A 24,889-nucleotide genomic window follows, 5' to 3' on the forward strand; every position below is an offset into this window, starting at 1 on the left:
GGGCCTCAACCACCTCCCTGGGCAACCTGTTCCCATATCACTCTGATACTGATTCTGGGTTATAGGCTACACAGTGTCCCATGTGGACTAATTAATTCTGTGCAGAAAGACATAGTTCAGAATTTACTGCATTTATAATAGTAGTTTTTCCATCTACATAGCGAGAGTAATTGGCATTGGAATGGGCTGCACAGGGAGGTGGTGGAGTCACCATCCCTGGAGGTGCTCAAGCAAAGCCTGGATGAGGCACTTAGTGCCATGGTCTAGGGGATTGGGTAGGGTTGAGTGCTAGGTTGGACTGGATGAGCTTGGAGGTCTCTTCCCACCTGGTTGATTCTATGATTCTGTAGTGCTTTGCTAGTGACCTGCAATGGCAGGTGCCTTTTTACAAACCCCTTAACATTTCTCTCTAGAGCATAAATACTGCACAGAGGGAGAGACTCAAATAGTCATCTTGTATATGGTGGGGTCACATTTAGAAATCATGTTAATTACAGGGGCCTTTGCAGATCACAGGGACCACCAGCAGAGATCCCAGTATCTGTATCACCAGGTTATCCATGGTCCTCAGTTTCTCCAGCTGAGGGCTCTGCAAAGAAACGAACCATCATGAGCAGAAGACAGCAAGCACCATCGCTGCTACCTGCACTAGAGGCAGGCATAGGTTCCAGCATGTCCTGACAGATGATCTCTATGCTAGGGAGAGTATGGAAGGAACTGTGAAAAATCACAGGAAGACTATAAAAATCTCATCTTTTAGATAATTTATCTGGTAAGAACAGAAGTATCTGATCTTCCCCAAAAGCAAAGCTTTCCTTTAGCATGCAGAGAAAAGACAGTATCACAGTATCACCAAGGTTGGAAGAGACCTCACAGATCATCAAGTCCAACCCTTTACCACAGAGCTCAAGGCTAGACCATGGCACCAAGTGCCACGTCCAGTCTTGCCTTGAACAGCTCCAGGGACGGCGACTCCACCACCTCCCCGGGCAGCCCATTCCAGTGTCCAATGACTCTCTCAGTGAAGAACTTTCTCCTCACCTCCAGCCTAAATCTCCCCTGGCGCAGCCTGAGGCTGTGTCCTCTCGTTCTGGCGCTGGCCACCTGAGAGAAGAGAGCAACCTCCTCCTGGCCACAACCACCCCTCAGGTAGTTGTAGACAGCAATAAGGTCACCCCTGAGCCTCCTCTTCTCCAGGCTAAACAATCCCAGCTCCCTCAGCCTCTCCTCGTAGGGCTGTGCTCAAGGCCTCTCACCAGCCTCGTCGCCCTTCTCTGGACACGCTCAAGCATCATAAGCTTATTGTTTTTTTTTAACCACTCTCCTACTCCTTTTTTTCTCCTCTAGTATTCCTCTAAAATAACAAAACCATGTTAACTTTATGCAGCTGCTGTTATATTTAAACTTGGTCTAGCCAAGACTAAAATGTTTAGCAAACCAGAAAGATAAGAAAGAAGACATTTGTTAAGCATCAAAAAAGATTCCCAGACAAACTTAAAAGCTACTTTGATAATATACTTGGATGAAAAACATCCAATAGAACAGTTTTTGAATAATGATTAAAAAATACTTAAAAGGATATCTAGAGGAGAAAAAAAAACAGCTATGTGCCTGGAAAGAGAGGGAAATGGAAAATCAAAGCTTCACTGTTGGAAAACAAATACTGAGTATGCATAAATGTTATTTTCACTGTGCAAATATTTTCAGGCCATAACCCCTTCTCTAGAAGAACCCAGTGACTTAAAACATCCAAGTGTGCAGTGTTAGCTGGGCAGAATCTTACATATAAGAAACACACAGGTGCAGCCAAGGGCTCACTGTCCGTAGCAGGACTCATGGAACAGTCAACTTGAGTCTCTACCCAAAATTCTTTTAAGTTAATACCATGATGAGATGGAAGCATCAGAAAAAAAACAAGCAGCAACTCAACTGAATCTTACCTTCTGCCACTGCTTTAAACTTTGCTCAGGTATTGCTATGCCTTCCATAATTACAAAGCACTAAGCAAAAAAACCACCCCACGCCCCAACTCCTACTCCTTCAAACTCAGCATCTGCCTGACTTGCAGACATGGCCTGAAGCCAAGCAATGTTTATGTTGGCCAAATGTACCATTAGAGAGATTAAGTCCAGTGTCTCACTGCCTTTTGCAGAGTTTTCCACAGACAATGTTATCAGGTTGTCTGTGAAGTATTAGTGCTTCTGCTGCTGCAAATTTTCTTTTGCAATTCACACTGATGGAAGATTTAAGTACACAGATACTGAACTTACAGAAAGCTACAAGGTGAGTGGACATGTTCTCTAATCAGCTCCAGCACACAAGTACTGTAGTGTTTGATGAAGAAGAAAGAAATTTAAGTCCTTACTAACTACTGTAAGGATGTGGACGTGTTGGAGCGTGTCCAGAGAAGGGCCAGGAGGATGCTCAGAGGGCTGCATCAGCTCTGCTGTGAGGACAGACTGAAGGAGTTAGGGCTGTTCAGTCTGGAGAAGAGGAGGCTCCCAGGTGACCTCCTTGTGGCCTTCCAGTATCTGAAGTGGGCTACAAAAAAGCTGGGAAGGGACTTTTTAGGCTATGAGGTAGTGACAGGACTAGGGGGAATGGAACAAAGCTGGAGCTGGGGAGATCAGAGTGGAGGCGAGGAGGAAGTTGTTCAGCATGAGAGTGGTGAGAGGCTGGAATAAGTTGCCCAGGGAGATGGTTGAGGTCCCATGCTTGGAGGTGTTTAAGGCCAGGTTGGATGAAGCTCTGGCCAGCTTGATCTAGGGTAGGGTGTCCCTGCCCATGGTAGGGGGGTTGGAACTACATAATCCTTGTGGTCCCTTCCAACCCTGACTAATTCTATGATTCTAAGTTTCAAGTCCACCTTGGTAGTTTCTTGGTCTTGGCTGCATCACCTTTGATCATTTATTCATATTCCCAGTTCTTCAGGATGTAAGACATGCTTTAATTCACAGATTCATAGAATGGTTTGGGGTTGAACTGACAATAAAGATCATCTATTTCCAACCCCCCTGCCATGGGCAGGGACACCTTCCACTAGACCAGGTTGCTCAAGGCTTCATCCAACTCAGCCTTGAACACCTCCAGGAAGGGCACATCCACAACCTCCCTGGGGAACCTTTTCCAGCATCTCACCACCTTCACTGCAAAGAAATTTTCCTAATATCTAGTCTAAATCTTCTCCTCCTCAGGCTTCACCCATTCCCTCTCATCCTACCAGTAAAAACCCTTGTAAAAATGCACTTCCCAGCTTTCTTGTAAGCCACTTTCAGGCCACTATATGGTCTCTCTGGAGCCTTCTTTCTCCACGCTGAACAGCCTCAACTCTATGAACTCTTTCACTATTTTCTACAGTATGTATCTTATTTCCACAACTGTACATTTTTCAGCAACATAAAGCATGATCAGAATCTCTCTACAGCTTTATTTCCATTCAAAAAAAAAAAGGATTGTCCAAAATAAGAAATACAAGCTAGGAAAGTTTTCCTCAACAGATCTCTTTTTAAGTACAGAGACAGTGGAAGATTTGTGTAGATAATCAGAACAATGACAGCTCATTTGAATACTATGAAATAGTCTTTTTTCCCTGAAAGAATGAAAATGCTGTGACAGGATGTGCCTGATACTTCTATCTTCATAATAATCACTTTCTGGTGTAGAAAAAACAAAACAAAAACCCCCAGAACACCCTGGAGAAATGCAAACTTAAACCACTCTCTTCTCTAGCCAAAAAGTGTGAAAACTCCCCAAATGGTTAAATTTCCTCTCCATGATGGTCAGAATTACAGGCTCACAGGATGTTAGGGATTGGAAGGGACTCAAGGAGATCATCGAGTCCAACCCTCCTTCCAGAGTAGGATAATACTATCTAATACAGATCACAGAGGAACACATCCAGACAGGCCTTCCAAGGCTCCAAGGAAGGAAAGCCCACAACCTCTCTGGGCAGCCTGTGCCAGTGCACTGGGACCCTTACAAGAAAGAAGTTCCCCCTTGTGTTGAGCTGGAACCTCCTGCGCTGCAGCTCACACCCATTGCTCCTTGTCCTATCCCAGGGAGCAGTGAGCAGAGCTTGTCCCACTCCTCCTTGCCAGCCCTCAGATATTTATAAACATTTATCAAATCCTCTCTAAGTCTTCTCTTCTCCAGACTAAAAAGTCCCAAGTCTCTCAGCCTCTCCTCATCAGGCAGTGCCCTCCAGTCCCCTCATCATGTTAATAGCCCTCCATGGGACTCTCCAGCAGATCCCTGTCCCTCTTCAATGGGGGAGCCCAAAACTGAAGGCAGTATTCAAGATGAGGTCTCAGCAGGGGAGAATAGAGGGGAAGGAGAACCTCCTTTGGTCTGCTGGAAACACTCTTCCTAATACACCCTACGATCCCATTGGCCTTCCTTTCCATGATGGTCAGAATTCTGCTGAACACCCTGTTAGATGCTAATTCTGCCTTGGGAGCTTTAGGCAATCCTAGCAGGCCTATGAACAAACTAAACATTTTAATTGTTGCAGAAACATCTAAAACTTCATTTGTAACTCACTATAACAATGCAACAGTTCTACAACATAGAAACAGGGAAACACAGCCTTAACCTTCACCGAACACTTCATTCCGTGATTGACTGTGCCAGGAAAGGCATTACATTTTGGCTGACGTTTTGCTCACATTTGTGCTGCCCTTTGCTTAATCAAACCCAACATTAACAAAAGTCACTTCACTAAATCTGCTGTGCTTTTTCCCCAGAGAAGATGCTGAGCAGCAAGAGAGGCCATTTCTGAAGAAGACACCTACCTCCGGCTCTCCAGCGGGCGACCATCACTAGAGATGCTGCGGGGGATGTTGGCTGCTCGTTCTGGGGGCGGCATTTTCCCTTCTCCTTTCCCAGAGCCAATCCTAGATGTTACTGGACTTTGCATTTGGGATGGTACCTGAGCCACGTGAGGTGCCTGTCCTTTGCTTGCACTTCGCTGCCACTTGTTGTTGTTTCTGAAGGGAAATTTGAATTCATAGGACATGCCTTCGTTCACTTTGTACTCCATCACTGGCATCCGGTAGTTTTCTGAAGAACTCCTGCAAATGAAGAAATTCAACATGCTGCTATCAAAGATACAATAAATAAATCCTGTTCACAAGGATGCAAATCTGAAGACAGAAGCTGAATTAACTCTAGAAACATGTAAAATATATTATTATGCCTATTACAAATATATATTTAACAAATATGGCTGGAGAGCAGCCCTGAGAGGAGGGACTTGGGTGTGCTGGTGGATGAGAAGCTCAACATGAGCCAGCAGTGTGCACTTGCAGCCCAGAAAGCCAAGCAGAGCCTGGGCTGCAGCAGGAGAACTGTGGGCAGCAGGTTGAGGAAGGTGATTCTCCCCCTCTACTCCGCTCTGCTGAGACCCCACCTGCAGTATCCAGTTCTGGAGCCCCCATTATGAGAGGGATGTGGAGATGCTGGAGTGTGTCCAGAGCAAGGCCAGGAGGATGCTCAGAGGGCTGCAGCAGCTCTGCTGTGAGCACAGACTGAAAGAGTTGGGGCTGTTCAGTATGGGGAAGAGGAGGCTCCCAGGTGACCTTCTTGTGGCCTTTCAGTATCTGAAGGGGGCCTACAAAAAAAATGGGGAAGGACTTTTCAGGATATCAGGAAGTGACAGGATTAGGGGGAATGGAGTGAAGCTGGAAATCAGTATGTTCAGGCTGAATGTGAGGAGGAAGTTGTTGAGCATGAGAGTGGTGAGAGGCTGGAATGGGTTGCCCAGGGAGGTGGTTGAGGCCCCATTCCTGGAGGTCTTTGGGAGGAAGCTGAATGAGGCTGTGGCCAGCTTGATCTAGGGTAGGGTGTCCCTGCCCACGGCAGGGGGGGTTGGAACTAGATGATCCTTGTGGTCCCTTCCAACCCTGACTGATTCTGTGATTCTATGAAATACTCTTCAGCTGATTACTGGGTTAGAAATCTGCTGGAATGGTATTTCTCTTCCTAATTTGAGGTCATAGGGCTTTAGAACTTACTGTGATGGTTTGGGTGTTACCTGCCCCTCCACACTTAACAAAATCACCCAGACTAGGCTCAGTCAATCTGGAAATTGAATGAAGCTTTATATTTACAGCTTAGCACAATATACAAGCAGGTATTTACAATATATATACAGAGATATGCAAGTTAAAAAGTAACACAGAAACACAGCAGCCCTCCCAGAAACCAGAATCCCCAGGAGGGGCTCCCAACCACACTTCCACCTTCTCCCCACCCCTCTACCCTACCCCAGACTTTGCCTTACATTCCAGGTGAGTTTGGAGGGTTGGCCAGGAGAGTTAGGAAGCAGAAGGATTAGTCAGACAGCAAGATACGTTAGAGAGAAAAGTTCACGCAGCCTCAGAGCCCAGAGAGCCACTCTCTTACCTATGTTCTTGTTTTTATACATGTCAGCAAGCCTCTGAGTGCAGCAGACATCACCATTGTTTCCTTTTCACAGCCTATCATATAATTCTTCTCACCAAAATATCCCAGCTAGGCTCAAACTAGCATGCTTACTTGCACCCAGACAAATGAGAGGTGAAATGTTTTTTGAGATAAACCTTTCTGATGCACAGACACTCATGCAAAGACAACACTCCCAAGAAATAATGCATTCCACTTCGCTTTCAAAGGCTTGCAGTACCTCAGTTGATGAACTTGCACTTTACCAGAACAAAACCACTTGCTAAAAATTGTGCATGCCGAGTCCAAGAGATGCCCATTGCTTCCTGAGCATGTACAGGGACAGAACACCACACAAGTTGGAGCAAAACAGGACTCCAGCTAACGTGGTCCACAGAATCACACAAAGATTCTGGTTGGCAAAGCCCCTCGGGAGCACCAAGCCCAACCTAGAACCCTACTCTACAAGGTTCACCTTAAGTCATATCCCCAAGCACCACATCCAAACAACCTTAAACACATCCAGGGTTGGTGACTCAACCATCTCCCTGGGCAGCTCATTCCAGTGCCTGACCACTCTTGCTGTGAACAAATGTTCCCCAATACCTAGTCTGAACCTACCCAGTCACAGCTTGAGGCCATTCCCTCTTGTTCTGTCGCTGTTTACCTGTGAGCAGAGCCCAGCAGCAGCCTCTCCACAACGTCCTTTCAGGTAGCTGCAGACAGCCCTGAGGTCTCCTCTCAGCCTCCTCTCTTTCAAACTGACCATACCCTGCTCCTTCAGTCGCTCCTCATAAGACTTATTCTCCAGGCCCTTCCCCAGCTTCCTTGCCCTCCTCTGCACTCGCTCCAGCACCTCCACATCCCTCTTGTAATGAGGTGCCCAAAACTGAACACAATACTTGAGGTGTGGCCTCAGCAGAGCAGTACAAGGGCACAGGACAAACTTAGGCAGCATACATTCAGAATGAGAGATTTGGAAAGCAGATGTGACTTTCACCTTCAGTGAGAATGATTTGGTGTTTTTCTTGACAGATGTATAAAACTCTATTAATGTAATTCTGTTATTGGCATTGTTTTGTTAATGTACACACATCATTGTCTACTGGGAGGGAAAAATAAGCAATCAGTGCAGGATTTTCTACTGGCTTTTCCTCTAAGTGATTCCACCGTTAGTGCTGAGAAACAGCACTATCTCTTCCTAGCTAAACCACAAACCAGAGCAGGTAACCTGTGATCTGTGCTGACCTTAGCAAGCTGTACAGTCTAATAGCAGCAAAGTGAAGAACTGGTGCTGAGAACTTGCTGTCCACAATACCTGTACTTTGTGGTTTTACTGTGGTCCACCCTACTCTCTAGTCTTGACCTGCAAATTAAACTAGCAGTTGGAAGGCATGAGATGTACTCCTGACATCAGCTTCAGCTGAAATGAAGTGTTTGTCTGCTCTCAGGCCTTTCTTTGACATGAACCACTGCATAGTATATGAGGACAATCAGGAGCTTTGTTTCCAAAGTTCACTCACAACCTAACTGGAATTTTGATATCTTTGTTTTTGCCTCTTGTCTTCATATTTTATGTCTCTGCTAGTCTTTCTGTAGTGATTATATACTTCAGCAGCCTGGGTTTCTCTCTTTATTACATAGCTACAGTTTATGAAGCAAGAATACACATTTCTTCTTGCTTCACTTCAAGGTCAGCAATCAGCCCTCTAAATGAGTTCAGTGGCAATGTTTTAATGAGCATCTTCGCGCAGTGATACAGCCACAACAAGGCCTGCATTAGACCCTGAATCAGGGCTTTTGGATGCATTTTTGTGGCTGCCTCTGACCTTCTGCGTATGCCGTTGGCAAGTCAACTTATCTAACTGCATTCTTCTCTTCCTCCAACCTCATGCCCATCAACTTATTAGGATGGAGGCAGCCTCTCCTATCAATGCACTGTACCAAGCAGAACTGATCCTCTTTTCAGCTATGGTCTGTAGAAGTTACTGTACTTGAAATACTAAATAACCTCCAGAGGACGTAACGGAAGGACTCCAATTTTGGAAGAGAAACTGCTTTGTGCAAAGACTGAAGGCAAACCTCTAGCAATGTATGTAGGTTACCTACAGATTCCAGATGTGATTCCTAAACCTTAATGATTCTGGATACAGCAAGCAGGATAAAGAGCTGCTTTATGAAATTGTATAACTATGCAATAATCCACCGCGAACATTTGCTCACTGGAAGACAACAACAAAACTCACTGATGCCAAGCGCAGTATTTCAAGAGGTGAAGTAATTTCTTCTCCTGCTATGGGGTCTGGATGCACTAAAGCTAAGCCTGCTTTGGTTGTACTTAATTTAGTTCAGGAATAATAGGATCTGTGCTTTCCACACAGATTTTTCTACCCTAATCCTTTTGCTGTGATTGCAGCTCAACTTTCCATTTGCTCAGGCTGCTAAGTACTGTACAAAAGCTTTCCAAATACCTCATGAGTGACCTTATGCCACTGCTCATTTTAATCCCTGACATGTATTCAATTTTCCACTGACAGCTAAAGGACAGAAAACTCCTTTCCTCTCTGCTTCTGTTTTGCTACCAGTTACATAAGGAGTTAATATAGCTCAAAGCAACAACAAACATGGACTCTTATGCAAGTACAAGGTCTTTGACCATTTCATATCAATAAACAGGCATTTAAGTTCAATCCCAACCATCCACCACAACAAAAGATATTGCTTGAGAGGAAAATAGCAGTGCAAATTGTGTTGTCAGTTCTGAATGCAAGGAACACTCTGAAATTGATCTTCAAAAACTGTGCTTGCTTGCTCTTGGCAAATCTAGCATAAACCTTGAGCTAGCCTGCAGGCAATTTTAGTTTATTAAAAATCATTCCATTTTAATCATATAGCATTTGCAAGATATTAATACAGGATGTCAGCAATAAGGGAATCAAACTAACTGATGTGGCTGAATGCTGCAGACAACTGCAGAAGGAAAAATGACAAAAAGCTTTAGTGTGAGTTCACAAAAAATGGAGGGACTTCATGTTCAGTTTAGGGAAAAAAAGGATATGTTACTGTTTTATTCCTGATCAAGGAGCAGTTTAAAGCCACAAAAGCAATGATAGAGTTCACAGGCTCACAGGATATTTAGGGGTTGTAAGGGACTCAAGGAGATCATCGAGTCCAACCCTCCTGCCAGAGTAGGACAGTACTATCTAACACAGATCACAGAGGAACACATCCAGACAGGCCTTCAAAGGCTCCAGAGAAGGAGACTCCACAACCTCTCTGGGGAGCCTTTTCCAGTGCTCTGGGACCCTTACAAGAAAGAAGTTCCCCCTTGTGTTGAGGCAGAACCTCCTATGCTGCAGCTCACACCCATTGCTCCTTGTCCTATCCCAGGAGCAAGTCTGCAGAGCCTGCCCCCCTGCCTCCTGACCAGCCCTCAGATATTTATAAACATTGATTAAATGCCATCTCAGTCTTCTCTTCTCCAGACTAAACAGCCCCAGGGCCCTCAGCCTCTCCTCATAATCCATGCCCTCCAGTCCCCTCATCATCGTCATAGTGCTCCGCTGGACTCTCTCCAGCAGATCCCTGACCCTCTTCAACTGGGGAGCCTAAAACTGAATACAGTATTCAAGATGGGGTATCAGCAGAGGAGAATAGAGGGGCAGGAGAACCTCCCTTGATCTTCTGGACACACTCTTCCTAATACAGCCCAGGATCCCATTGGCCTTCTTGGCCACAAGGGCACATTGCTGTGCCACGGTTAACTTGTTACTCACTAGCACTCCTAGGTCCCTCTCCCACAGGGCTGCTCTCCAGCAGATCACCTCCCAGCCTGTACTGGGGCAGTTTACTATTCCTTCCCAGGTGCAGGACTCTGCACTTGTTCTTGTTGAACCTCATTTGGTTCCTCTGTGCCCAGCTCTCCAATTGATACAAGCCTCAGGCTTCATACAGGTGGAAGTGAGATGCAACAGGAACCACAGTTTGCAGCGATCTCTCTGGCCAGGTTCATACCTTTGATACACTGTCATCGCTGCTTAATCTAGGGTAGGGTATCCCTTCCCATGGCAGGGGGGTTGGAACTAGATGCTCCTTGTGGTCCTCTTCCAACCCTGACTGATTCTATGATTCTACAATTTAGGGCCTTACTGCTTTGTGAGAGCAGAAGCATGTAAGACTGTTCACAGCTTTCAAGAATTACATCCACAGACACAGCAAACTACTGACAAATGGGAAAGGAGGGAGGAAAAAGTACACTTTGTTTTGATGAATCATAAACACACAACTATCAACAAGAAGTTGTTTGATCTCCTTGTTAAATTCCATGGTTCTTTACACCTTTTATTAAACTCTGGGATTCAATGACTATTTTATGGAGCCTGGAGCTGAAATATGGGCACTTTTTCCCATCCTCCTCTTTCACTTTACAAGAGAGGATGCTATATTATAAATATACCATGGGTTCTGGAGGCTAACACTTACTCTGTGGTGTCTCCTTCCCCTCTGAAGCCACCAATCAAGATACAGTGACAGACCACATGCAGCTATGAGCCAATACCTGCGTGGTGTGCAGTCCTCATACGGAGGGACGATGACGACCTTCACTGTTACCGATGTTCGGAGGAGATCGATCATTTGCTCGTGGGTCAGAGTGGCCACAGCCACCTTGCAGATCTCCACCAGGCGGCTGCCTTGCCGCAGTCCAGCCTGCCACGCGTAGCCATAGGGCTCCACGTCTGCCACGATGCCTTCATAGTTCACGTGGAAACCAAGCTGACCCAGACCATTCCTACGCAGAGTCATTTCCACTGTTTCACAGCCCTTAGTCACAAGCTGCAAAGAGAAATGTAGACAGAATTTAATGCACAGGAGACCTTCAGGGCTAATAGAGGTTTAAGGGCTCCATTTCTGTACAATCAACCAACTCCCAAGACAACGGTGGGACATGAGCAAGTAATATACAACACAATCCCAGGTATATAATCATCTGAAATGGATCACTGCTCAAACCAGTATTTTCAGTAGAGGCTGGTTACTTGGGTTCTACTTTCAAATTCTTACTGAAACCAGAGACATTTTAGAAGATACATGGCAGAACACAACAGGAACATACAGAGTTACAGAAGCATCTCTGCTTTACTTTCTACATTTCAGTAACCAATCAACCATTTTACCTTTCTAGCTGTTTCAGTAAGTGCCAAGATCGCTTTTGGTCATACTGCAGTGGCATGCAGCTTACTAAGCAAAGTAAATGAGTGTCTAAGCCAACTCTTCTATGTACCATGATCATACTGTTGGCTAACAAGTTACCCGTGGCACAGCAATGTGCCCTTGTGGCCAAGAAGGCCAATGGGATTGTAGAGTGTATTAGGAAGAGTGTGTCCAGCAGATCAAGGGAGGTTCTCCTTCCCCTCTATTCTCCCCCGCTGAGACCTCATCTTGAATACTGTGTTCAGTTTTGGGCTCCCCAGTTGAAGAGGGACAGGGATCTGCTGGAGATGGTCCAGGAGAGGGCTATGAGGATGATGAAGGGATTGGAGGGCATGGCTTATGAGGAGAGGCTGAGAGACTTGGACTTTTTAGTCTGGAGAAGAGAAGACTTAGAGAGGATTTGATAAATGTTTATAAATATCTGAGGGCTGGCAAGGAGGAGTGGGACAGGCTCTGCTCACTGCTCCCTGGGATAGGACAAGGAGCAATGGGTGTGAGCTGCAGCACAGGAGGTTCCAGCTCAACACAAGGGGGAACTTCTTTCTTGTAAGGGTCCCAGTGCACTGGCACAGGCTGCCCAGAGAGGTTGTGGAGTCTCCTTCTCTGGAGCCTTTGAAGGCCTGTCTGGATGTGTTCCTCTGTGATCTGTATTAGATAGTATTGTCCTACTCTGGCAGGAGAGTTGGACTCAATGATCTCCTTGAGTCCTTGGGTCCCTTCCAAACCCTAACATCCTGTGACCCCGTGATCATGAATACCATCAAGACTGATTTGATAGAACTTGGAATTCCCTCTTTCATGGTCATTATGTAACTCCACTTGTGAAATGACAGGAAAGATCATGAAACATAACACATTCTTTCATAACTTAACTGGATAAAGAATGGGCATGGACAATTGTTTTACCCACAGATGTCATAATTCACTGCATTTTTAGTTTGTCACACCCATTCAGGGAATAGCTGATGTCTGCATTAGGGATGGGGACTCCACCTCACAAGCAATGTAGTAAGTCAGTCTCAAAGACCCTACAGGTTCATTTGAGACAAGATACAAGAAGCCTATAAACCAGAGAAATGGAAGCACACAAGTCAAACAATGAAGGTGATGCTTTACAGAATCACAGAATCTCTTAGATTGGAAAAGACCTTCAAGATCATTGAGTCCAACCATTAATTTCACACTGACAAATAGCTGACTAAGCCAAATCCCTCAGCACATCTAATCACTATGAATTGCTATGGTTGGAAGGGAACACCAGGATCATCCAGTCCAATCTTCGCCCAGCATCCTTCATCAGTAGACCATAGCCTCAAGCTCTGTCCCTTGAGGTGTTCAAGAAAAGACTGGATGAGGCACTTGGTGCCATGGTCTAGTTAATTGGACAGGGTTGGGTGCCAGGTTGGACTGGATGAGCTTGGAGGTCTCTTCCAATCTGGTTGATTCTATGATTCTAAACACATCCACTCTCCTTTGAAACACCTCCAGGACTGGCGACTCCACCACCTCCCTGGGCAGCCTGTGCCAGTGCCTGACCACCTGCTCAGGAAAGAACTTCCTCCCAATAGCCAACCTGAACCTCCCCTGATGCAACTTGAGGCCATTTCCTCTTGTCCTAGCATTAGCAATTGGGGAGAAAAGACCAGTACCAGCCTTACTACAACCTCCTTTTAGGTAGTTGCAGAGGGCAATAAGGTCCCCTTTCAGCCTCCTCTTCTCCAGACTAAACACCCCCAGCTCCCTCAGGCGCTCCTCATAGGTCATATTTTGCAGACCTCTCCCCAGCCTCGTTGCCCTTCTTTGCACCTGCTCTGGCACCTCAATGTCCCTCCTGTACTGTGGTGACCAAAACTGGATGCAATACTTGAGGTGTGGTCTCATGAGCACTTAGTACAGGGCATGATCACCTCCCTACTCCTGCTGCTCACACCACTGCTGATCCAGGCCAGGATGCTGCTGCCCTTCTTGGTCACCTGGGTACACTGCTGGCTCATGTTCAGCCTGCTGCCCACCAACACCCCCACGTCCTTTCCTGCCAGGCAGCTCTCCAGCCACTCCTCCCTCAGCCTGTAGGGCTAATGGGTGATGTAGTGGCCAAAGTGCATGACCTGGCACTTGGCCTTGTTCTTCAATGCTTCAATGTTCTTCAGTACTTCAGTAATTGTGTGGAAGCACTCCACTCATCTGAAGACTATCATTCTTTTGTTTTTTAAAAGAACATAATGAGACATTTTTGACACACCTGACCAACTGAGGTTGGCTGATGCCTGATAAAGGTGAAAGCAACTCTGGATTTTGAGAAATAAAAGCAGGCAAGTCCTGCCTTCATGATAAGCATGGCTTTAGGAATCCCATGCGTTACTTAACTTGAAGCCCTACTTGACAGCAGGAGGAGAGAAGAAAGCAAAGAAGGCAAATCAAACAAGAGAAGACATTCTCACCTCCAGCCTTTTGACAATCTCTTTGATATCATCGATGTTGCCAATGAAGCTCTCCAAAGAAACACATTCACCTCTTTCATAGAATATTTTGATATTTGTGTCTGTTGAAGTCCACCCTATCACATCTCGACAGGAGCAGTTGAACACCACACTTTTCGTGTCCTGTTCGATGAGCACGACAAACTCATTAGAGATGCCTAGGAGACAGTCGATTTCCATACCCTTGCTGTAGTCTTTTGCATGGACACTCCAAACAATAGCACCAGAACTATAGATCTCAGCTCCTGGATAAGGCTTGGACTTTTCTTTCTTCTTTGAAGCAAGGGAGATGAAGGGGAACTTGCCAGAAGGATCAATAGGTGTGTTGGTGACATTCTTCTCTGCCAAATCTTTCAAGTACTCTTGGCGGGTCCTGGTGGCCATCGCACGAAACTTTTCTGACTTGTGAGCAGCATTCTCTGCATTAATGACTTTGGCTAGAAGGAAGTCCCTGAACACATTTGATTTAGGAAATGTGACACCTTTTGGAATAGGTGGTCCAAAGGATGGTACATCTCTGGATCTTGTCACAGCAACGCTAGGAGAAAGGAAAAAAAACCAAAAGAAGTGGCACAGTGTTTCATTCTAAATACATTTAACAGAGAATACATTACTTTTTTCATCACAGAATCAACCAGGTTGGAAGAGACCTCCAAGCTCATCCAGTCCAACCTAGCACCCAGTGTGTATATACAACACACGAGTATTTGAGCCCAGTCCTGTTCAATATCTTTTATCAATGAACTGGACCAGGGGACTGAGTCCAGCATCAGTAAGTCCGCAGATGATACCAAGCTAGAAGCAGATGTGGAACTGTTGGAGGGTAGGAGAGTCCTGCAGAGGGACTTCTTCTGGTTTGGGGTGGGGAGGTGCTGTATTTCTCTACTTGGCTTTGATGGCTAGATTGTTTTTGTTGTTGCTTTCAATATTATTTTCTGGCACCTGATACTGACTGTTCTATTTTCTTCCAACGTATGCCAGTACATCTACAAGCATTCAATGAGGGGTGCTTATGGCACAATCATCTGGCTCGTGACCATCTTCAGTGGTCCTCAAGGGTCTGTGACTAAGAGATCACAGTATCACAGCATCACCAAGGTTGGAAGAGACCTCACAGATCATCAAGTCCAACCCTTTACCACAGAGCTCAAGGCTAGACCATGGCACCAAGTGCCATGTCCAATCCTGCCTTGAACAGCTCCAGGGACGGCGACTCCACCACCTCCCCGGGCAGCCCATTCCAGTGTCCAATGACTCTCTCAGTGAAGAACTTTCTCCTCACCTCCAGCCTAAATTTCCCCTGGCGCAGCCTGAGGCTGTGTCCTCTCGTTCTGGTGCTGGCCACCTGAGAGAAGAGAGCAACCTCCTCCTGGCCACAACCACCCTTCAGGTAGTTGCAGACAGCAATAAGGTCACCCCTGAACCTCCTCTTCTCCAGGCTAAACAATCCCAGCTCCCTCAGCCTCTCCTCGTAGGGCTGTGCTCAAGGCCTCTCCCCAGCCTCGTCGCCCTTCTCTGGACACGCTCAAGCATCTCAATGTCCCTCCTAAACTGGGGGGCCCAGAACTGAACACAGCACTCAAGGTGTGGTCTAACCAGTGCAGAGTACAGGGGCAGAATGACCTCCCTGCTCCTGCTGACCACACCATTGCTGATGCAGGCCAGGATGCCACTGGCTCTCTTGGCCACCTGGGCACACTGCTGGCTCATGTTCAGGGGGGTATCAATCAGCACCCCCAGATCCCTCTCTGTCTGGCTGCTCTCCAGCCACTCCGACCCCAGCCTGTATCTCTGCATGGGGTTGTTGTAGCCAAAGTGCAGCACCTGGCACTTGGAGCTATTGAAGCCTAAGTGTTAAAACATGATTACTGGATGCAATGAAAAATGACCAGTGATAGTCTGATTAAGTTCTCAATATCATGAATCACACAGATAAGAATTTTATCTTTAACATATGCTGCAGAAGTTTTTACAAGTGAACACTACTGACAGACAAGGACACTGGAAATACTGTTTATCTTAGCTGGGAGCAAGAACCACTGGCCAAGACATTGCTTGATTTTATTCCTTTTATATAGTTTTAAACATAAATTCCAGTACATTTTTATGCTAGATGGCTTCCTGTTTTGTCTAGAATTATGAATCTATGAAACTGTTCCAAATAATTGAGTGGAAGAGGTCAAACTTACTCTTTAAAGTTTCCTACAAAGCCTTTACATAATGGAATTCTATACATTTTTATCAAGTGTTTGCACTGAGAAGACAAAAACTGAAAGGATATTAATTTTAAAGACAGAAAGCTCTGGCAGGCTCCTGTAACAAAATGAACATTAACACTTAACCTTTTTTTTTTTCCTACCTGCTTTCCCTGCCTTGCAGCACCACTAAAGCCTAAATTCTCAAATTCTATTCACTAATAGAAACCACAGAATCATAGAATCAACCAGGTTGGAAGAGACCTCCAAGCTCACCGAGTCCAACCTAGCACCCAGCCCTATCCAATCCACTAGGCTATGGCACTAAGTGCCCCAGCCAGGCTTTGCTTGGACACCTCCAGGGATGGTGACTCCACCACCTCCCTGGGCAGCCCATTCCAATGCCAATCACTCTCTCTGACAACAACTTCCTCCTAACTTCCAGCCTAGACCTCCCCTGGCACAGCTTGAGACTGTGTCCCCTTGTTCTGTTGCTGGTTGCCTAGCAGAAGAGACAAACCCCACCTGGCTACAACCTCCCTTCAGGGAGTTGCAGACAGCAATAAGGTCTGCCCTGAGCCTCCTCTTCTGCAGGCTGCACACCCCCAGCTCCCTCAGCCTCTCCTCACAGGGCTCTGCTCCAGGCCTCTCACCAGCTTCGTTGCCCTTCTCTGGACACCTTCCAGTACCTCAGCATCTCTCTTGAATTGAGGAGCCTAGAACTGGACACAGCACTCAAGGTGTGGCCTGCCCAGTGCTGAGTATAGGGGAAGAATAACAGATCCAGGCCAGGATGCCATTGTCTCTCTTGGCCACCTGGGCACACTGCTGGCTCATGCTCAGCTACTACCTACCAGTACCCCAAGGTTGTGAACACTTAAAAAATGACAGTGATTCAGATGTGTGAAGGTCAGAAATAGAACCCTGAAATAGTTTAAATTATTACAGTGTAGCATGTAGCAAGTATAAATCTTTCCCATGCCTTTTTAAAACACAGACATTGAAAATATGCAGTCACAGTATTTAAAATAATAACCAAAAGCAGATCTTTCTCTGGGTTTGTAATACTCAATTCAAATGGAAAATGTATTCACAGCCCTTGCGGATTTATTTCTTACTTCCACATCAAAATCAGTTTCAGTACTGAGTAAGAGCTGAAACATATGTCTAAAAAGTTAAGAACAAGCTATGTCCACATAAATTATGTAGTAGTGGAATTTGTCAAGAAGCTGCCTTAAAGTGAGGATCAACACAAATGTGCCTTCTGCAGGAAGAGTTTAATACATGCATGAAGCTCAGCACTAGTTCCAGAAATGCTGTGTGAGCTTTATCAAAAACTTCTTGGGAGAGAAAAGCCTTTAAACCTTAAAATAGTTACTTATAAAACATGGGTACCCCAGCTCAGACACTGTAGTCTTAGCTCTTCCTGCAAGCACTTGACTGAATAGGACCCTTAGGTGAACGCACACATTTCAGCACAGATGAGTTAATTCTAAGATTTAGGTTATTTCATATCAAGATAACATCTCCAAATCCATTATTCTGACACTTCATGTTTTTAATAAAGAAGTCTTATAAAAGTTTGCTGAGATCAATCAAAAATCAGCAATGAAAGTACATTAAGACTTCAAGGTAAAAAGTTTCACTGACCATAAAAAGTTGTAACTCAAACCCATTATTTCTGTATGCTTTCAATCTTGTTCAAATGTTTCTGCTAAACAGAAATCTCATCTTGCAATTCATTATTGCACATTACTATGAGGTACCATTTTCTGTTGTAATCCTGTTGACTTTAAGGTTGGACTAAACTTTTTTTGCTATTTAATGTTGGGAAATGTCTTTGTTGGATTGAAATGAGTAAGAAATGAAGGTATTTCAAGACAAAAACATTTCCTTTCTGAAAGGCTGGTCATACTTCTTCACTGTCTTCATTTAAAAACATGAAACATAAGCTCAGATGCTCAAATCAGCCAAACAAAACATGGATTCACAGAATCACAGGGGCTGGAAGGGACCTCGAAAGCTCATCCAGTCCAGCCCCCCCGACCAGAGCAGGATTACTTACACCGGATCAGACAGGAATGCATCAAGGCAGATTTTGAGTACCTCCAGAGAGGGAGACTCCACAACCTCCTTGGGCAGCCTGTTCCAGTGTTTTGTCACCCTCACAGTGTGAGTGGATTCATAATGAATCAAGACAGAAATACCCTTTGAGCATAGTCTTACAGAAGAAACTAAAAAGGAAGTGAGAACAGAAGTTCCATTCCTAAATGCCTGAAGGGGATGTGTGTATGTGTGTACATATAGAACCATGGAATCAACCAGGTTGGAAGAGACCTCCAAGCTCACCCAGTCCATCCTAGCACTCAGCCCTATCCAATCCACTAGGCTATGGTACTAAGTGCCCCAGCCAGGCTTTGCTTGGACACCTCCAGGCACGGTGCCTCCACCACCTTCCTGGGCAGCCCATTCCAATGCCAATCACTCTCTCTGACAACAACTTCCTCCTAACATCCAGCCCATATGTCCCCTGGTGCATCTTGAGGCTGTGTCCCTTGTTCTGTTGCTGGTTGCCTGGCAGAAGAGCCCAACCCCACCTGGCTACAGCCTCCTTTCACGTAGTTGTAGACAACATTAACTTCCTCATCAGGTGCCTTTGCTTTAAATACTCACATCTGCCTATTGACTTTTTAAGCAGTTTTCCCAGTTCACACAACTCAAAATCTACTCAGCCTCTGTCTTTCATCACATTTCCCTACTGAGAATTTAGGAAAGGAGTGACAGCTTCCTTCGCACTGGCATGGCTTGCATTCAGTGAAGCACACGACAGCTACCTGTAGCAAACGCTGTCCGTGCAGGGGCCGTGCACTCTGACAATGACAAAGACGTGCTGGAAGTGGGACCGAATGTTCTTCGGGCTGAACGGTTGTGCTCCAGGCTCCTGGAAAACTATCGTCACAATATCATTGCCAATGTGCCGCTTTCTCAGTAGCTTTTGAGAGAGGGGGGAAGGAAAAACAAAGAGAAAGACAAGATGTACAGGTTAAAGCAAACACAGCCTTTGCACAATTCTCAATTGTTTTTCAGTATTGTCAATTACTGTGGCTCCATTTTTTAAACTGATTTTAATTCCCAAGGAGATTTCAAGCTAAAAACTTCAAGACTTGAAAATTTCATAGAATCATAGAATCAGCCAGGTTGAAAAAGCTCATCCAGTCCAACCTAGCACCCAGCCCTAGCCAGTCAACTAGACCATGGCACTAAGTTAGGAGGAAGTTCATCACAGTGAGAGTGATTTCCCATTAGAATGGGCTACCCACGGAGGTGGTGGAGTCACTGTCCCTGGATGTGTTCAGGAAAAGACTGGATGAGGCACTTAATGCCATGGTCTAGTTGACTGGCTAGGGGCAGGGGATAGGTTGGACTGGATGATCTTGGAGGTCGCTTCCAACCTGGTTGATTCTATGATTCTAAGTGTCTAATCCAGGCTTTGCTTGAACAACTCTAGGGATGGCAACTCCACCACCTCCCTGGGCAGCCCATTCCAATGCCAATCACTCTCTCTGACAACAACTTCCTCCTAACATCCAGACTAGACCTCCCCCAGCACAACTTGAGACTGTGTCCCCTTGTTCTATTGGTGGTTGCCTGGCAGAAGGGACCAACCCCACCTGGCTACAATCTCCTTTCAGGTAGTTGTAGACAACAATGAGGTCTGCCCTGATCCTCCTCTTCTCCAGACTGCACACCCCCAGCTCCCTCAGCCTCTCCACATACAGTTTGAGTTCCAGGCCTGTCACTAGCTTTGTTGCCCTTCAGTGGACACGTTCCAGTATCTCAGCATCTCTCTTGAACCTATCACCTATTCAACCTGTCACCCAGCATAATAATGCAAGTTTAAATCAAAAACTGTCACACAGATAGAAATCCACCTGTAATGTACCTACAATGATGTGTCCTGCTAAGAGTTTTGATACAGAGATGGCCATTTTTACTTTTGATTGTTTTCTTTGTCAGTGACAAATGAACCATCATAAATATTCAATAGTTCAGCTACTTTTGAGATGGGGGAAGAATTAATTCTAAATAAGCACGGTCTATCTTACCTGTTGCTTGTTGTTGGGAGTATATGGCAACATAGTAGAAACATGGAACATGATTTCATAGTCCTTGTATGTCGTGTACAGAGAGTGAGTGCCTGTTGAATCAGCTAGGGCAAAAGAAAAAAAAGGGAAAAGCATTATTTAAAGGATTTAAAACCAAAGCGTCATTATAAGCAAAGAAAGCCATCCAGGCAATGCAAAAAGAATTTCCTTGAATACAAATGTCAGCAAGTAAAAACTTAGCAAGTTTATTCACCTACCAAACCACATGATACATTTAGATGGAATGGACAACTCTGTGTATTTGTCCCAATGAAGAACTTGATAGGAATAAGTAATTCACACAGTATCACAGTATCATCAGGGTTGAAAGAGACCTCACAGATCATCAAGTCCAACCCTTTACCACAGAGCTCAAGGCTAGACCATGGCACCAAGTGCCACGTCCAATCTTGCCTTGAACCGCTCCAGGGACGGCGACTCCACCACCTCCCCGGGCAGCCCATTCACAGCAGCAAACCCTGAGGGAAGCATTTTTAAATATGCAAGTTGATTTATAAAAGTTCTAAATAAGTTTTACACACCATCTAATAGCTCTGGCCAATCAGAATGAAACTGAATTGTAAGGAATATGAAAAGGACCTCAGAAAGGAAGGTAGACAGATATTGCAAATCATAGAATCAACCAGGTTGGAAGACACCTCATCCAGTCCAAACTATCACCCAACCCTATCCAATCAACTAGACCATGGCACTTGAATACCTCCAGAGACAGTGACTCCACCACCTCCCTGGGCAGCCCCTTCCAATGCCAATCACTCTCTCTGCCAACAACTTTCTCCTAACATCCAGCCTAGACCTCCCCTGGCACATCTTGAGACTGTGTCCCCTTGTTCTGTTGCTGGTTGCCTGGGATGAGAGATCAACCCCACCTGGCTACAATCTCCCTTCAGGTAGCTGTAGTTGGCAGTGAGGTCTGCGTTGAGCCTCCTCTTCTCCATGCTGCACACCACCAGCTGCTTCACAGCCTCTCCTCACAGGGCTGTGCTCCTGGCCCCTCACCATCTTTGTCATCCTGGAGTGCATCCAGAGAAGGGCAACCAGCAACAGAACAAGGGGGCACAGTCTCAAGATGTACCAGGGGAGGTCTAGGCTGGATATTAGGAAGAAGTTCTTGACAGAGAGAGTGATTGGCATTGGAATGGGCTGCCCAGGGAGGTGGGGAAGTTGCCATCCCTGGAGGTGTTCAAGGAAAGACTGAACAAGGCACTTAGTGCCATGGTCTAGTGGATTGGTAAGGGCTGGGTGCTAGGTTGGACTGGATGAGCTTGGAGTTCTCTTCTCTGGTTGATTTTATGATTTCAAGCTGAAATATTTAATAGAATGCATCCACTATAACTGCTGTCCACAGTTGCAAAATGCCCATTTTCAAACAGAATTGTAAAAATCCTACATTCCTATACAGAAAATAACATCCTGGATATTTGAAGTTATAATGAACCTGCTCCTGCATTACATAATCCCAGCTAAGTAGAGCAATGTTTTTAAAAGGCTGTTAAATATTACACCTTGTCAATTTTTATTAGCAGAGACTGTGTTACTAAGGAGATCAGAGCTCTGAGACTTGTGAGGTATTTATAATAGTATAAATATACTTAGATGCTGGGTACAAGACTTGTCAAGAACCTTTGTTTTCTGTCAAATTTGGTGCTATGAAGAGGTTGCTTTGCTGTAAATGAGAACCCACAACATTATCCACAAAATGAAATGGAAAATTTTCTACATAGAATAAAATGGGAGTAGGGTAAAAAAAGATACCTGGAATACCTTTAAAAATCCCAAGTAGATCTCTCTGTTAATGTTTGAAGGAGATTGGGCTTTCTTTGCCAGCACTGAACACTGACTGTTAAAAACAAAAAGCCACCTAGCTAACTTCTAGTGATATTTTGGTTTTAATGCTTATCAGAATACCATGAGATATAGGCCTGATATTAAGAGGATGTTCTTTACAGAGACTGTGATTTGCCATTGGAATGGGCTGCCCAGGGAGGTGGTGGAGTCACCGTTCCTGGAGGTGTTCAAGAAAAGATTGGATTGGGCACTTAGTGCCATGGTCTAGTTGATTGGACAGGGCTGGGTGCTAGGTTGGACTGGATGATCTTCCAACCTGCTTGATTCTATGATTCTAAGATAAGAAGGTCATCTGCGTGTATTATTTCCTTAAAAGCACTGTGGTTTTAGAGCCAATTTGAGGTCCTTTCATTCCCTAATTTTCTAACCTACTTAGCATCTTCCGTGCTGTTTTTATATTCTTTTCATATCTTAGCCAAAGAGTCAAGCAGTATGAATATCTGTTAGCTAAGCTGATAATATCATCAAGTAGATAATTCATAAACTCCTACAAGTCACATTAATCAAACTCCTTCACTTCCTGTATTAACCATGCTGGACTCACATGCCAAGTTTCCAGGCCTGGCCATTATCCAGCTGATCCCACATACTGATTTAAAGTACTGAGAAGACTAATTGAGAGGAGAAGGGAAATAAAGCATGCATTACAACTAGAAAATAAAGTTAAATGACTGAAGTCAGAGTCTGAAAGACTACTGTGATGTTTGACTTTAAAGTGATGCCCAAAAACATCCTAGCAATTGTGAGATAGATGGCATTTTCCAAGCTCTATTTCCTACCCAAAGTCTGCAGGGTACCAGGAGATAGACAGCTTCCCCTCTGGTAATTCCAGAAATACACAAACAAGACTTTGAAAGTAGCAGCTCTTTTCCGTAGTGGCACTGGCAGATATCCAGAGCTGTAAAGCCCTTGAAGGATCCAATATACTTAAACAGGCTTTCAGTTAATAGGATGGATGAGATTCCTCCTTTTAAAAACTGGCTCTGTTATGGATACTTACCAATTAGACCCCCTAATTCTAAACCTTTCTAAGAACAATAACTGTTCTGAAATTGCCTTTTGCTGGAGCAACTTCACTCTTCTAAATGTGCATAAATTATAAACATCTTGAGAACATATTCCAGAGTACATACGCAAATCAGCTGCCCTCCACACATGCATCTTGTTTTTTCATAGAATGCAAAGTATTGTCAAAGGTACAGCAACTAGCAAAGTAGCTCTGACCTTTCCTGCAAGTTAATGAACAGACATTTGTTTTTAAGAGCATCTTTGCAATCAGCTATGCTGACCTTAGGCAGATTTTTTATGCAGGAAGAAGTCTTGCAAGAACTATTTCATTACAGTAACCTCTAGCAACAGAAGGCTAAGTGGAATATTTTAGTGAGAAGAATTAGTTTATAGGCTGTGAAAAGGAAAGAGTAGTGATGTCTGCTGCACTCATAGGCTTGCTAACATGTATAAAAACAAGAACACAAAACACAGACAAGACAGTGTGTGTGTGGGTCTCTGTCAGAGCCTGTGCTTTATCCCTGGGCTGTTTTCTGTGTAACTAATCCTTCTGCTTCCTAAACCCCTTTTCCAATCCTCCAAACTCATCTTGCATGTAAGGCAGACTTTGGGATAAGGTGGAGGGGTGGGAAGAAGGTGGAAGGGTGGTTGGGAGCCCCTCCTGGGGACTCAGGTTTCTGGGAGGGCTGTTGTGTTTCTGTATTACCTTAAACTTGTACATTTCTGTCTACAGCTGTAAATACTGTAAATATCTGCTTGTATATTGTGCTAAGCTGTAAATATAAAGCTTCATTCCATAATTACCAACCGGCTGAGTCTGGTCTGGGTGATTTGATAAGAGTGGGTAACTCCCAAATCATCACACATCTTTAGTTTGGCACCCAGTGTGGGGCTAATTAAATTTGATCTATTGCTAATTGAGTCTGGAAGGTAAGATGAAGCTTATCTGGTTAGTTACTCCCAAACTATCACAAGATATCGCAGTGTGGGTTTCCAAAGATAACTGAGTAACTACCCAGTGAGCTTCGTATTGTGCCCCCAAAACACCAGGTTCTCTTCTACCACATCCAGTCTCTGCTTTGTAGAGTGGAAGAAAGGAAAACAGAAGCATCAAGATAATTACAACAGTTTGTTGCCTTTGTTCACATTTGCTGCTGTCTAAACCTGCTCATAGATAACTCATGCATCCCAGTCTAGTTGTATGTTTCCTCAGTGAGCATGCAGGCATGAAAACCCAAGAGATTTCTGACAGCATCAGAGTTTCTATTTGGTTCTAGCTTACAAGGTCTCACACACATGAGCTTGTAAACCTGGACTGAAAGAAAATGTAGGAAACCCTTCAGGAAATCCACAGCTCCCACTCCATATGCCCTTTCCTCTCTGATCACAGTGAAGTGTTGGTGCAAAGCTTTCTTGCATTTTTAGAATCATAGAATCAACCAGGTTGGAAGCTCATCCAGTCCAGTCTATCACCCAGCTCTAGCCAATCAGCTCGACCATGGCACTAAGTGCCTCACCTAGTCTTTTCTTGAACACTCCAGGGATGGCAACTCCACCACCT

The 24,889-nt window shown here is 44.9% G+C and overlaps 1 protein-coding gene across 3 annotated transcripts in view; it reads right to left on the reverse strand.

The window, feature by feature from the left end:
• Positions 1-24,889, reverse strand: part of SIPA1L1 (signal induced proliferation associated 1 like 1) — a 250,841-nt gene that overhangs the window by 51,489 nt on the left and 174,463 nt on the right. For all 3 annotated transcript variants that reach the window (XM_064143298.1, XM_064143279.1, XM_064143287.1), the window contains 5 exons: positions 20,413-20,516; positions 19,141-19,298; positions 14,073-14,649; positions 10,979-11,253; positions 4,791-5,069 (listed from right to left, as the gene is read on the reverse strand). In XM_064143298.1, coding sequence (XP_063999368.1) covers positions 4,791-5,069; positions 10,979-11,253; positions 14,073-14,649; positions 19,141-19,298; positions 20,413-20,516 — 1,393 coding nt within the window. The remainder of the gene's footprint in view (positions 1-4,790; positions 5,070-10,978; positions 11,254-14,072; positions 14,650-19,140; positions 19,299-20,412; positions 20,517-24,889) is intronic.

The sequence above is a fragment of the Pogoniulus pusillus genome, chromosome 1, assembly GCF_015220805.1.
Source record: "Pogoniulus pusillus isolate bPogPus1 chromosome 1, bPogPus1.pri, whole genome shotgun sequence".
Lineage (NCBI taxonomy): Eukaryota > Metazoa > Chordata > Aves > Piciformes > Lybiidae > Pogoniulus > Pogoniulus pusillus.